Source organism: Pteropus alecto, unplaced genomic scaffold (assembly GCF_000325575.1).
Source record: "Pteropus alecto unplaced genomic scaffold, ASM32557v1 scaffold78, whole genome shotgun sequence".
Classification (NCBI taxonomy): Eukaryota; Metazoa; Chordata; class Mammalia; order Chiroptera; family Pteropodidae; genus Pteropus; species Pteropus alecto.
The window spans coordinates 13,825,931-13,838,858 of record NW_006443124.1 but is presented as its reverse complement, the minus strand read 5'-3'; the positions used below and the strand labels follow the sequence as shown (position 1 = coordinate 13,838,858).

The following is a 12,928-nucleotide window of genomic DNA, read 5'->3' as shown; positions in this document are numbered from 1 at the left end:
TTATAACAAAGCCAGAGTTAAACCAGTCTTATATGCAATTCTGGAAGACTAGAATCATGTGGTGTAGGCACTAGCTCTGTCGGCACTAGCTTTAGGTAGGAAAGCACATGGTGTATCTCTGGGACAACCAAGAGATCCATGTGGATCATGTGGAGAGAGAGAAAAATGAAGCTATGGCTTCTAGGACGGGGAGTTGGACAAAGGGGGCACTGAGAGCTTCTGAATGACAGCATGTAACCTCTGTTTTCAGAAAGAAATTGGCAGCAGTGAGGAAGGTAGACTGGTGACAAGTGGCTGACAAGTGGGTGCCTACCTCCACCGCTTATTCTGGTCTCAATCTCACCTGGACCCTCAGTTGCCCTGAAAGCCTTCCTACACTCTCTCCTGCTCTCTAAAACAGCTATTTCAAACCTTCTCAGTCTTCTCAGACCTCTCGGCCCATCTTCTCCCAGGAACCTGACAGAGAGAACAGACACCATCACACAGGAACACCCTCAACCCTGTGCCTTCGAACCTACAAATGCATTGACTTCTGCTGCTATCCTTCTCCTAAGGCCCTGCCCCTCCCAGCACCCCAGTGACATCTATCTCTAGGATAGATGCATCTTCAACCTTGAACCTTTCTCTAAAATTTCATTGTTTTTAGTATGTAGGCATACTAAAGTCTTGTCCAGCCTTAAAACTAGTAAGTATTCTTCCTCACCTCTGGCCCCTCTGCTTGTCCAATGTTCCCCGTACCTTTCACTGACAGATTTTGTGAGGGCTGTGTATATCCAACCTTTTCACTTCCCCTCCCATTTCTTTCCTTGTGACTTCTGAAATAGCACCAGTCAAGATCACCAGTGACTGTCTTTGTTCCTAAAACAGTTGTCAGAAACCTGGGTACCATCCCCAATTTCTCCTTCCTTCTCTATATCTAATCAGCCTCCAAGTCTCAGGCATGTGCCTTCTAAATAGCGCTCCATCCCTTGCCACTCCTAATCCATGACTCCATCGTGTCACCTTAGTCTTGCCTGCTGTCTTGCCCCCTCCCACCCAGTCTCCTCAGAGGTGACAGATCTGTTCAGAAACCCAAATCTGATATGTCTCCCTTGCTTAAAGACCTTTAGGATAAAGTGTACATTCCTTAACCTAGTTCACATAATCTGACCCCAACCTGTAGGAAAAGAAACAGGGGTACGCTTATTGTATATCAGGTGTCAGCTGGGAACTTAATTCAGAAAGGTCTTCCAAGAGGCCAATGAAAATTGTAATTGGGGCTCACAGATGACTATGCAGCTCTCACAAAATCTCAGTGAAAGGTACGGGGGCACATGGGACAAGCCAGAGGAGCCAGAATTGAGGAAGGATATTTATTAGTTTTAAGGCTGGACAAGACTTTATTGACAGTGGAGATGAAAGTACAATTAACAGGAGGTTAAGAGGGAGGTGGAACCTGGTTGTGCAAGCTATCTTGGCAGGGAAGGAGACAGGGCAGTGACTTGTGGGTAAGGCAAGATTAAGGTTTTGTAAGGGAGGAAACACCAAACATTTTTAGATGGAAGATAGAGAGATCTAAGCAATTGAAAAGGGGATAATTGTTGGTAAAGGTTTTGGAGATGGCAGATTTGGGAGACTGCACACTGCTGGTATGAGTATAATTTTCTGGACAATTTGGAGATAACACAAACATTTAAAATAGTAAAACTTTCCATTCCTTTTTTTTTCTTTCCATTCCTTTTTTGACTCAGCAACTTCAAATTTAGGATTTTTTTTTTTCCTAATAAGCGTGGATGTGCACATTTAGCTGCAGGGATGTTTATCAACCTGCTATGCAGAAAACAAACAAAAAAAGTTAAATGATCTAAATGTCACAAGAGGATTTTGATCAATTTATGGTATATCCATTTAATGTAATGCTGCATAGCCATTAAAATATATATATAAATCTGTGAAAGAGATCATATAGTATTTACCATATTATCCCATTTCTGTAGAAAAAAAAGTTTTTATATGCAATGAAAAGTTTGGGAAGAACTACATCAGAATATTAACCATGGCCATCTCTGGACAGTGTGGCATTATGATTTTTTTTGTTGTTTCTTCATGAATAGTAATTAAACTTGAATCAGGAAAACAATTTATAAAATCATACACATATACATAGCGAGTCCATTTATATGCAGCTTAAGAATAGGCAGAACTTCTGTGGTAAAAGAGGGCAGAATAGTGGCTCTGAGAAGCTAGTGACCAGGAATATGTATGAGGGAACTTTCTGGGTTGAAGTTTTCTGTATCTTGGTTTTGGGGTATACACAGGCAAAGTTTTATCAAGCTGTGGAGATTTGGGCATTTTACTGTATGTAAATTATATCTTTTAAAAGAAAATACACCCACAAGACAAGAGAAAGAGGAAGCAGGTGACATCACAGAACAATTCTGAGGTGAAAAAGGAAGTCTTGTGACGAGACCTCAATTTTCTCAGGAAGTAGGCTTGTAGTAATGGGCTTGGTGTGAGGCACAGGTGGGCTCAGACCTGAGAAAGGGGGGGATGCAGGCGTGGTGCCTATGTGGTAGACCAAGCAGGGAGTCCCCCAGAGGTGGAGCAAAGGAGTGGGTGCCAAACCAGGGCTCAGCTCACTGTGATAGGTGTTAGGTGGCTGCAGCTAAAGGAGCAAGAGGAAAGAAATCAAATGGTTGACTTCAAGAAGTGATCCTGAGTACTGGCTCGTAGCAGAGGGGCATGAAGCCAAGATAATTCCGGTAGGGAGGACGAAGACAAGCAGGGAGGAACAGAAAGGTGAGGGCAGAGAAGGGACACTGAGGTTGGAGCAATCAAGTTTGTGGTCAGAGAGGCTGGTCCTTGGGATGAAGAAGTGAAGACCATGCTCACTTAAGGCATGGCATCACTGGGAGGGATGGGGGGAAGGAAGCGAACATTTGCTAAGCACCCATCCACCCACCACCAGGCACGTCACAGGTTGTCAGCTCGCTTAAGGGCAACTGAACCTTGCAAGGATGTATTGCATGATGTTTGTAGATGATGAAACTTGCCCTCATCAGTCAGCAAGCAGCAGAGCAGTTTCAAAGCCAGATTTGACTCCAAAGCCTCTTTCTATCACACTCAGCTGCCACAGTCAAAACAGGAACAGTAGGACCGGTTCAGCGAACCATATATGATGTGAGTCACCTTGGTTGCTGGTGGAGAGGACAGTATCAGTTGCCAACATGTGGAGAATGGCCAGTAGCAACCAGAACTGGACAGTCTAAGCAGATGGCACGTGCTTCAGCAGCACTGTCAAGGACAGTGCATCAAAGTGGCCTGAGAGAAATGCAGATCCTGCCTCTTGGTGCCAAAACTCATGGGAAAATGAGCAGTATCTACTTAAAGGGTTTTTAAAGTAGTATCTTCAGGGGAAAACCAGGTTTCAGTTTAAAGGGAAGAAACCTGGTTATTCTGGGCCCCACTCTGAGAGTTAGCAAGAGGAGCAGCCAGGAGAGGGGTTGGGTTGGGGGGTGGGAGAGGCTAGGCACTGTCAGCTGGGCTCACAGGCCATGAAGAAGGGACTATGGGGGTTAAGGGCCCCATGTGGTAAAAGTACACATGGAGTTCTAACTGCAATGCGAGAGGCAAGTGTCCTACATGATCTGTCCCTAAGCAAAGCCTCAACTGAAACTCCTCCCCTTCTTTTCCTCCCGTTAGTCACATCTAGGGTGAACCTTTAGTGGGCAAACTAAAACTGTTTTTGAAACAGTAATAGGAGCTATCATTTACCCAACACCTGTGTCCCAGGCACTCTGTAGCAGTTCACTGAATCTTCAATAGCAATGCTACAATCAGCTCTATTTTACAGATAACACTGAAGCCTAGAGTTGAGGTCACTTAGCCAAAATCATGGCCGCAGGCAGACTTTGGAACTAGGTATATCTGCCATCAGCGTTTGAGTCTTCCTTGACTGTTAATTGATGGCTTTGTACGTAAGCTTCACTATCAATAATGAAATGTTTGCTTTTAGTGGATTCTGATCTAAGGTGAATAAACTCTTCATACAGACTTACGAGACTGAGAAGATATTCTAGTTTACACTGAAGTTGTATATTAAAAAGTGAAGGACCCACATCTTTGAATAAGCAACAAGGCAGACTCTGAAGGTCACAAGAATCTGTAACTCAGATGAATGAGTTCATTGCACAGGATAATGGGGAAGAGAAAGGAAAAGAACTGAAGTTTACATTTCCTCAGAAATGAAAATAGCAGCACGAAGACCTTAGGAAGCGAGTTCCATTTCTGACAGTCTAGAATTCGTTAGATCAAAAATGACTCTTCTATAGTCACTCCTTTGAAAGGACACCAGTCTGTTCTATCAGGAGAAATGACAGTCCTTAAGAAACTGAATATTACTGCAAGAAAATATTCCTTTAAAATACTCCCACGAGAAAGAAACAATCACTTAATGACACCTGTGTCAGGTGCTTCATGCCTTTATTCAACTTAATCTACAAACCTAACCTGAGGCAGATGGTGTGACTTTCATTTACAGTTGGGGACACTTATACTTGGGAAAGCTGAAGAACTTTTCTGAGGTCAAAAAGCTGACATGCAAGCCCCAATTGGATCCCAGGTCCATGTGCTTTCTCCCACACCATGCCACCTAAGAACGCATTACAGAAGATGTAACTTCTCTTTGATTTTCTCTTGCTTCTTGGCAATGCAACGCCCTCTTCCCGCCCCAATGTTTTCCAACCTTTCCTTCACACGTAGAATATCTACCACCTCTCTCCTAGACAGAAAGACCCACAACTTGTTACGAAATTTTTTGTTATAAAACATTTAATGTTAACCTACAATACAATGTAAACTTTTATGAAAAAAATTTAAAGTACACTAGATTTCTTCAGTAAATTACACGTAACTATTCAGGTGCAGTCCAAGTTGGGGCACTGCATCCTTTGTGGATGGACTTCCTGTTGCCACGTTCCTCACAAGTCCTGAAAAACTGGTTGTGAAGTGGGAATTCTCCTTCAAGCACCAGATACCCCCCTGATTTTGCATTCTGGGGGCTATCGCTCCTTCCCACAGTCATCTTCTGGAATTCTTTCCTTGGTCTTGGCACCATTAGCAATTTTCATAATAACTGCTCAGCTGAAGATTCTAGGTTCTTTTCAGTTTCAAGAGATATTCTCCCCTGGCCATCTCTTATCCAAACATCGTAATGGAGGCAAGGAGAAAGAATTATTTGCTGCAGGAAATTCTGCAGAAGTGGAAGAAAAGACTAGAAGGGCCCCACTGAGGCTGCAGAAATTCAACTGACTCCAATGGTGTCTTCGCTTGGTCATTTCCCATGGTCATGCAGCTGAATCTGCAACTTCAGTCTGGGGAGTGCAGAACAAAATTTGACACAAGTGTTTTTCTTTAGTTGATGACTTGCCATTTGGAAACAACAGCTGAAATCACCCAGGAGTGACTTGGAAACAAGAGCAAATGCTTGCAGATCACCAGCTCAACATTTTCTCCCTCGCAGGTCCCATCAAGTTCCCAGAGGTCCCTGGGAGTAACATACAGATTGTACTGGCATTGACAAAATGTGCATCTTTCCGGAAGGAAAGGAGATGGCACCTAGGCAGCAGCTCTAGGGTCAGCAAGGAGACAGAAATGGGGTCTGGGTAAAGCAGGGCTATTTCAATACAGGCTAGTAAGGAATATGTGCTTCAGGAGAAGCCTCTGGAAACCTAAAGTAAATGTGTAGGCTGTCCCAAGAGTTGTACCGACAAAAACAGAAACTTTTAAATATTCTGGCATCCGACCTCTTTCACTAAACAAGTTATCAAAAGGCAAGAGGCATAAAGTGCACATTGTAGAATAAGATGCAGATGGAATAAAAGAAAAAAGTTGACAACTTCCCAAAGAGGTGTGGGCAAGGTCCGCAGTACACCCCAACCTAGCGAAGGTCCTGAATTCCCCGTGGTACTGCCAGGGAAACAGCTGCGAATTCACTGGGGGAGGGAGGCTGTGAGTTAAGTGGAAAAATTTCTCTTTGCATAGTTGTCAGAAGGAAGCAGACTTCACACAAGGTTGAGTGGAGAACATAGTTTATCCTGGTATTCACTCCAGATACATTTTATGACAATAGAAAGCGATTTCACACTCATCTGGCCTTGGGACAGCAGGAAACAAAGTGTAAGAATAACAGGTAGCCAGAAGCAGAATGAAATTTCTAGAGATGGTGTTCTAGACACCTGTGCCAAGACCACACTGGGAAATTCTCTGGCTCCAGAGGTGACACCCATGAGGCTCCTTGCACTGCAGAGAACGGCAGCCAGGTCACTGCTGCCTAAGACGTCCTTGAGTTTTAGTTAAGCAAGAGAGGAAGCCTTTGGAGACCGCAAATCCAGCAAGTTTTGCTTTATCTTGACAGGAACCTCTGGCCTCACAGCATGCTAAGAACTAGTAACTTCAGGAAGTTGCAGTGTTCTGACGAGTCTGCACCAGTCTAGCTATGGAACACTTTGGAATGCTTGTCAGCTCAAGCTGGCATCTGTTAAGACGTGGCCTGACCCATTTACCCATTTCTATAAACTCAACCACAGATGAGACATCCAGAGGTTAAAAAACCCTATTACTTCAACATAGCAATAGAGGAAGAAGATAAAAACTGCCTCCAGCAGGTAGCTACATCAGAAACTGAAATCGGCCTTCTAACAGTTTACACAGGCTGAGAGTGATCTTGCTCCCCTCAAGGCCTCTACTTTTCTATCTTTAGACCACCACTACCACCACGTGCCCACCGAGAGAGGCAGAACACTCTCACAAGGTTTTGCTGGTTCCACCACAGGCCCTGCTAGTCCTCTGGAAAGGCACCAAGCTTGGCAATTCAGGAAAGCCCAGGGCTGGGCAGGAACAGCATGCATGTGTCAGAAGAGGAATGAAGAGCTGCTATCCTTTGGTTGAGACCCCGCAATAACCACCTGGTACAGTTGCCAAGGAAAAGCTGCAGTCATGTGTACAGAGAGCACATGGAGCTCACGGCGCATGTATGGGTGTGTCTGCACATCACAGCCTTTGCAGGGGCTGCCATCCCAGATCTCCCACTGCTCCAAGTGGGGTACATAGGTGGCGAGAAAGGACAGTAAGAATTGGACCGAAAAGAATGACCTCTCTGGGAACTTGAGAGGGGCAATGGCAGAAATAAGCACAAACCAGCCCGGGGCACTTTTATTGTACTCTTGTGGGCTAAAGAGCACAGGGCATGAATTCATGGGTTTAAGAATTGGCTCTTTATCAAGTAAAGAAAAAGAAAATACACCTATGTCAGCCTCATTCCTTTGGTCAATACAAAGCAACAGAAAAAACTGAAGTTATTCATAAATTGTGGGAAGTTCAAGGAACATCTGAGCTGTGCCTTCTCTTCCCTCTTCTCCGGAGGCAGGAGAAGCAAGTCCTTAGGAGATGCTGCAGTAGCTGGTTGATGGAGATTTTTCACTTTTATTTTCCATAAAAGCGAGAATGAATGAGAACTAGTGGGAATGTCCCCTCCCCAGCTGGGACAACGGCTGGGTTGGAGGTGAAGAGTCTCCTCTCGCTGGAAGGTATGTGGTGCAGAGGCAGTAGGGAAAAGATGGGCTTGCCGGCTGGGACGTCCACTGCTAACCTCGTGTGCACAGGTGGTGGTGACTCTTGCAGGCAGCATGGTTTCTGATCCTTCCTTAGGATGCAGCAGTTTTTTTAAAAAAAATATTGTATTATAATAATAATAATATGAATTTCTCTCTTTTTTTTGTTTTTGTTTTTTCCATTTCTCTTAGGGATTGGGGTGGGAGGGGAGAGGAAGAAAAGTGTCATTCGTCTGTTAGGTCCTGAACAAAGAGAACTTCTGTGTGGCTGAGTCCGGCCTCCTGCAGCGTGGGGGGGTTGGGCCACTCCTCTGAAGGGATGCAGGGCAGCACGCGCCGGGGAAAATTAGCTTCAATCTGAAACTTTTCAGGGCTTTCTTTTAAGGAGAATAAGAAGTCGTGGATTACCTGCAGAGGTCACACAGAAAAAGAAGGGCAGTGAGAAAACACACACACACTTCTCTCTCTCTCTCTCTCTCACTCAAATCAAGTATCTCCCAGATCTCCCCAGGATGACTGAGACATGAAGTAATTATACTACATTGGAATTCTACTACGAGGTCTTTCACAGAGTAAATTCGGAAGGCAGCTCTTTAAAGAGATTTATGACACAGTCCTTTGCTAGTCCTACTCTGAACTGATTCATGTTTCTTCTTTGACAACCTGATATAAAGCTAAAAAATGTTTATTGAGAAGAAAAGTTGGAAGTTGGATATGATTTCCTCTGAACCAGCTGAGACTGAGCTGCCAGCCTGATGTCCCATCATCCCAGAATACTTATGTATGTCTTATGAACAGGACAATCTCCATAACCATAATACTGCCCTCAAAATCAGGAAATTTAATTGATATATTACCATAATAATTATTTAAGCCCTATTAATTTCCATCAGTTGCCCTTTATAGCAAAAAAAAAATCCAGTATAGAATTGTGTTACATTTAGTTGTCATATCTCCTAAGTCTGCTCTTTTAGACTGGAGCATATCCTCAGTCTTTCCTTGACTTTCACAAGTCTTAAGACTTGTCCTTTGACAAGTCTTAAGATTACTGGGCAGTTATTTTGTAGACTGTCTTTCAATTGTTTGTCAGGATTAGATTCCGGTTACGCCTCTTCGGTAGGAATATTACAAAAACGAAGGTGCACTGCGCTCAATGCATCCTATTCAGGTGAGGGCATTTTCAATGGATCCCATTACCTATAATACTCACTTTGATCACTTGTTTAAGGTGGTGCCTGCCAGGCCTCTCCTCCATAGTTGCTCTTTTCCCCTTTGTAACTAATGAGTATTTTGTGGGGAAGTATTTTGAAACTATGGAGACATTCTGTTTCTCAAACTTCAATTTACTTATATTATTATAAAGTCATGATTTCCTACTTTATTCAACAGGTTGTAATATTACAATCATTATTTATATAATGTTCAAATTGTTCCAGATGGAGTCAGAAGGAGCCCTTTCGAGCTGGTGTCTGTGTCTTTCTGACATGTCTCCATTGTTTTTTGAATAATTACTTGCTTTCTGGCACAAGATGCTCCAGGATGCTCCTGTGTTTTCCCCACCTCAGCCCTGGAAGCTACCATTTCTCCAAGGAGCCCTGGTTTTTCCCAATGGACAATGGCATTATGAAAAGCCACAATCTAGGTGCCAGGTACGTTCACTGCTACTGAGGTGCCGCCGCCGCCAAGCAGTCTCCTGGAGGAAGCTGGAGAAGATAGGTACATACCACACACCTACATCTATATGCCAGATCGCCATATACATATATCAAAGACCAATTCATCACCCTCTGCACTCGGTCTGGCTTCAGCATTCCAACCCACCCGGGCCACTCGGGCTGTGACTTCTTTGCATTGGGCTATGCCATGGGAACCTCTCCTTAACTTGATGGAGATATGACACCTTCCACATGGACTGCTCCTCTGAGGGAACACCCTCCTCACTCTGCTACAGCTCTGACAAGGTACAAATTCCTAACCGGAAGTAAGGCGACATCAGGAAAACTCACAGGCCTAAAACTTAAAATGTGAGCTACCTATGAAACAGGCCACCTTTATCTTCCTGCCTCTAAATGCTGCATGTTAAGAAAGGCACACGGGATCTGCCCCACGGCCCTCTTTCCCGAGCCCTCTATTTCTGACTAAGAGATGCACTGTGAAGGCAACGCCAAACTCCTTCAGCTCAATCTCAAAGATGAGGAACACAGCATTCATGTTACCCTTACCTTCTGAGAGAATTTCTATGTTCTTTTTGTTCCGCTTCTCATAAGTTATTGCTCTCTGTGTGAAGCAGTCCTTCCTTCACTTGTCTTACACTTATCTCTTTAGAGTATTTAAGGGGCTACAACTCCAGAATTTAAGGAGTAAACCCACGGTCCCATCTAATTCATTCATGATTTTAAACTTCTCACATTTTAGTCTATCAATATCAATCATTTTCAGTTCCTTTCTCTGACTCTGTAATTTCCATTCACTCTCCTTCTCTTCTCTTCAGATGCATCAATCAGACTTGCACCAAGTATTCCTGGTATGAATCCAACATGGATTTTAAGCAAGGGTGAAACAATACTTTGTTGCCTTTCAATCATTGCTCGAGAATACAGCAGTCTCGTTTTCTGTAGGGGGTATGCTTCAAGACCCCCAGTGGATGCTTCAAATTGTGGATAATACTAAACGCTATATATATATTATTTTCCTATATATACATATCTATAATAGTTTAATTTAAAATTAAGCACAGTAAGAAATTAACAACAATAATAAGATGGAACTGTAACAATATACTTAATAAAAGTTATGTGAATGTGGTCTCTCTCTCTGATAACCTACCTGACAACCGAGAGTGGGGCGGGGAGTGCACAGCGTGGACATGCTGGACAAAGGGATGATTCATATCCCAAGTGGGATGGACCAAAATTTCATCATGTTACTCAGAATGGTGTGAAATTTAAAACTTACAAAGTGTTTACCTCTGGCCTTTTCCATTTAATATTTTCAGACCACATTATGTGGATGACAGGTAACCAAAACTGCAGATAAGGGGGAACTACTGTACTCAATAGTGGTACAAAACTGGTATTTTTGGTTACCACTGACAATGGCTAACATCATTAAGGGACAGATGGCATCACAGAGAAGGTCCATTTTGATTCGCAATGGATAGAAAAATGAGTTCTAGGCTAAATATAATTTAGATTCTCTCTTATATGCTTCATTTAAGAGAAAATCAGCTGCCATTTTTCTGCCCACTCACGGGGCCTGGGAGATTTGTCTAGTTTACCCTTTATCTTAGTATTTTAGCACTATCAAGAGCTGAGCACTATGTGCAAACTATTTCACCAAATATTCATTCGTCCTTGAGATTATGAAGGGCGGAGCTCACTGGAAGACAACACAAGAATCTGTAAGAGCACTAAAAAACTAGAAATTATTCAGTCGTATGTTATTAACTCTATGAGTGTCAAATTAAAAAGGCTAGCACTGCCTCTATACTTCTCCTTTACCCTTCTTTCCCATCTTTGAGCCTCATCCCCATTTACGATCAAGTCTCTCACAGTCTGAGGTTTACGTTTCGTTTTTTAAATAACTTTTTCTGAGAACCTATTTAAAAGCCTTCAGAGATTAAGTAGGCTTTGGCCACAAACCTATTCTGTTCCACAATTTTAACAGATTTTCCTCAAAAACTCTCACAAGAGTAAATTCTGGTTAGGTTTTTCATACGTATAACAAGACTTTGGGGAGTAGAAGCTCCATAAAGCTCAGGCATACTACAGCGCAATCAGTGAACGTGGCTGCAAGCTAAAATCCATATGCAAACCAGTAGTTAGGACACATGCCAGGGGAAAGGACATCACTTAGGAACTGCCAACTGCACAGTAGATGCTGTGTGAAGCTCATTTTATCCTAATTAAAGAATCCAAGGCTAGAGATGTAAGTACCTTTCCCCAATATAAACAAATGCATAGATGAGATAAACAAACAAAATGAGGAAGCTATTTGCTTCTCACTCAAGAGGATGCCTCACAGCTTTTCACTCTGCTTTAGCTCTTTGAGTCTTACATTCCCTTCTGGCCTGTAAAAGCTGCATGAAATCCAGAACCACATCTGTCATTCGTATAATCTCTAGAGTACCAAACACAGTGCCTTACATATCTTCGGTTTGAAGTTATTACAGTTCCATTTTACAGATGGGCTATGTAGGCCCTGCAAGATTCTGTAACGTGACCACCGTTCTCCAGTTAAACAAAGAGGGGTAATAAATGTGCTACCCAGCCTCACTTGACTGTAGTGCATCCTCATTTCCATTACGCAATTTACTCCTATTTCCAGTGATCAGGGAAACAGCAGAATCCACTGTAGTTGTAAATTTGAAAAACCAACTTTCGATATAAACAGAAACTTCTTTTCGGTTATAAATACCAAAAATAAGTTAGCATTTGAGTGCTTACAATGAGCCAGGCACAATTTCAACACTGTATATATGAACTTAATCCTAAAAACCACTACCCTATCAGAGTGTCTATTACACTTGTTTTACAGATGAAGTAACCGAGGCTTAGAGATGAAGACAAGTGACCAAGGAAATACATCTAATCACCTGGGAAGAATGAGAATTTAATTCTCGTTCTGTGAGACTTTAATAAGAATCTCTACTTTTAAGTACTTCATTATGGAATGACAAACACTATTTACCACTTGTGGGTGCCAGATATACACGGCAGCCCCACAAAGTGGGGCTTCCTATGGCCTAAGTGGGTAGAAAGGGAAAGTGACGACTGCATGCAAAGTGCACGCACACTTCTATTCTGAGGGGTAACTCTGCAACTCCTAGGTCGGCGGAGACAGATCTTTCTCTACAGAGCAAGAAGTTCCGCTGAGATTCTGAAACCAATGCAAACCAAGCAGCATGGCAGAGCCTCCCTTTTCAAACAGACAAGTCTTGTGGGACTTCTTGGCAAGGAACCATTTTTTTCTTAGCAGAGCTCAAATGTGATGAAAGAAAACTTTACTACTGCTGAGTTGGTAGCCATAACTGAAGGCATCTATGATAGTTCTCTGCACTCTTCTCTCCATGCTCCCCTTCCTCTCCAGTTCATCAAAGCAGCAGATACACCAATGAGACTCTAGAGACTCCTTAAAAGCCTCCAAGTCTACAGGTCAGACTCTATATACACATCACACGACTCAGGTGGTCCTTACTGTTAAAGACTGTGAAAAGTGGAATCGTCTCTCTACTCGAGAATCATTAGGTAATTTGAAAATGATCTTGACACTTTCAGGGTCATCAGGGGAAGGCTCAGGGGGCAGGCACTCCAACTTCCTTTCCTTCTCCTCCTGTAAAT

The 12,928-nt window shown here is 43.0% G+C and overlaps 1 protein-coding gene across 1 annotated transcript in view; it reads right to left on the bottom strand.

The window, feature by feature from the left end:
* Nucleotides 1-4,783: 4,783 nt before the first annotated feature.
* Nucleotides 4,784-12,928, bottom strand: part of FAF2 (Fas associated factor family member 2) — a 57,516-nt gene continuing 49,371 nt past the window's right edge. Inside the window, exons 10-11 of the mRNA XM_006923178.3 lie at nucleotides 12,786-12,928; nucleotides 4,784-7,997 (exon numbers count right to left, since the gene is read on the bottom strand). Of these exons, the coding sequence (XP_006923240.1) occupies nucleotides 7,815-7,997; nucleotides 12,786-12,928 (326 nt within the window). The 3' untranslated portion in view covers nucleotides 4,784-7,814. The remainder of the gene's footprint in view (nucleotides 7,998-12,785) is intronic.